General features: G+C 57.1%; 1 protein-coding gene across 1 annotated transcript; it reads left to right on the top strand.

Moving 5' to 3' along the window:
- Positions 1–207: 207 nt before the first annotated feature.
- LOC127227812 (keratin-associated protein 5-5-like) lies at positions 208–914 on the top strand. The gene has a single exon (XM_051192137.1). The coding sequence runs from the start codon at positions 208–210 to the stop codon at positions 883–885; it is 678 nt and encodes a 225-aa protein (XP_051048094.1). The 3' UTR covers positions 886–914.
- Positions 915–1,126: the final 212 nt, after the last annotated feature.

The raw sequence follows: 1,126 nt of genomic DNA, 5'->3' as shown, positions 1-1,126 counted from the left end.
TGCAGTCAGCAGAAAGCCAGGGAAATTAGCACAACAAACTAAAACCACAACATTAAGGAAATAGCCTGAAGGCACAAGGAAATGACCAGGATCCCAGCAACACGGGCACAGATATAAAGGCCCCAGACTCAGGGGACTCCACACCTGCACACTTCCCTCTCCACCTGCTCCTCTGACCTACTCCATCCTCAACCCAACACCAGAACCATGAGCTGCTGTGGCTGTTCTGGAGGCTGTGGCTCCTGCTGTGGGGGCTGTGGCTCCTGCTGCTGCTGCTGCAAACCTGTGTGCTGCTGTGTGCCTGCCTGTTCCTGCTCCAGCTGTGGGGGCTGCAAGGGTGGCTGTGGCTGCTGTGGGGGCTGTAGCTCCTGTGGGGGCTGCAAGGGAGGTTGTAGTTCCTGTGGGGGCTGCAAGGGAGGCTGTGGCTCCTGCGGGGGCTGCAAGGGAGGCTGTGGCTCCTGTGGAGGCTGTGGCTCCTGTGGGGGCTGCAAGTCCAGCTGCTGCAAGCCCTGTTGCTGCTGTCAGTCTAGCTGCTGCAAACCCTGCTGCTGTCAATCCAGCTGCTGCAAGCCCTGCTGCTGTCAATCCAGCTGCTGCAAGCCCTGCTGTTGTCAGTCTAGCTGCTGCAAGCCCTGCTGCTCTTCAGGCTGTGGGTCTTCCTGCTGCCAGTCCAGCTGCTGCAAGCCCTGCTGCTGTCAATCCAGCTGCTGCAAGCCCTGCTGCTGTCAATCCAGCTGCTGCAAACCCTGCTGCTGTCAGTCCAGCTGCTGCAAGCCCTGCTGCTGTCAATCCAGCTGCTGCAAACCCTGCTGCTCTTCAGGCTGTGGGTCCTCCTGCTGTCAGTCCAGCTGTTGTGGCCCTGTGTGCTGCCAATGCAAGATCTGAGATATCAGACAATCTGGCTGTCAGATGAAGTAGGGGTGGAGTTGGCTATTCTCATTGTTCATAGAACACTCCCTCAGATATTATCCTCTCCCTCTGAGATATGGCTTTCTCTACTCCTCAGCCACAGCTTTGTAGGAAGCTGGTGGCCATAGGACTTTCTGGCTCTTTCTTGGCCACTGTCCACTCCTCCCAGGAGATGATGGATACTATAGATCTGCAGCACCTAGTGAAGGACACCTGT

This window comes from Phodopus roborovskii, unplaced genomic scaffold (assembly GCF_943737965.1).
Source record: "Phodopus roborovskii unplaced genomic scaffold, PHOROB, whole genome shotgun sequence".
NCBI lineage: Eukaryota > Metazoa > Chordata > Mammalia > Rodentia > Cricetidae > Phodopus > Phodopus roborovskii.
This window is presented reverse-complemented; position numbering and strand designations above follow the sequence as displayed.

Excerpts from the sequence above, each read along its gene's own strand:
- LOC127227812 (XM_051192137.1), top strand. The coding sequence starts at position 208 with ATGAGCTGCTGTGGCTGTTCTGGAGGCTGTGGCTCCTGCTGTGGGGGC.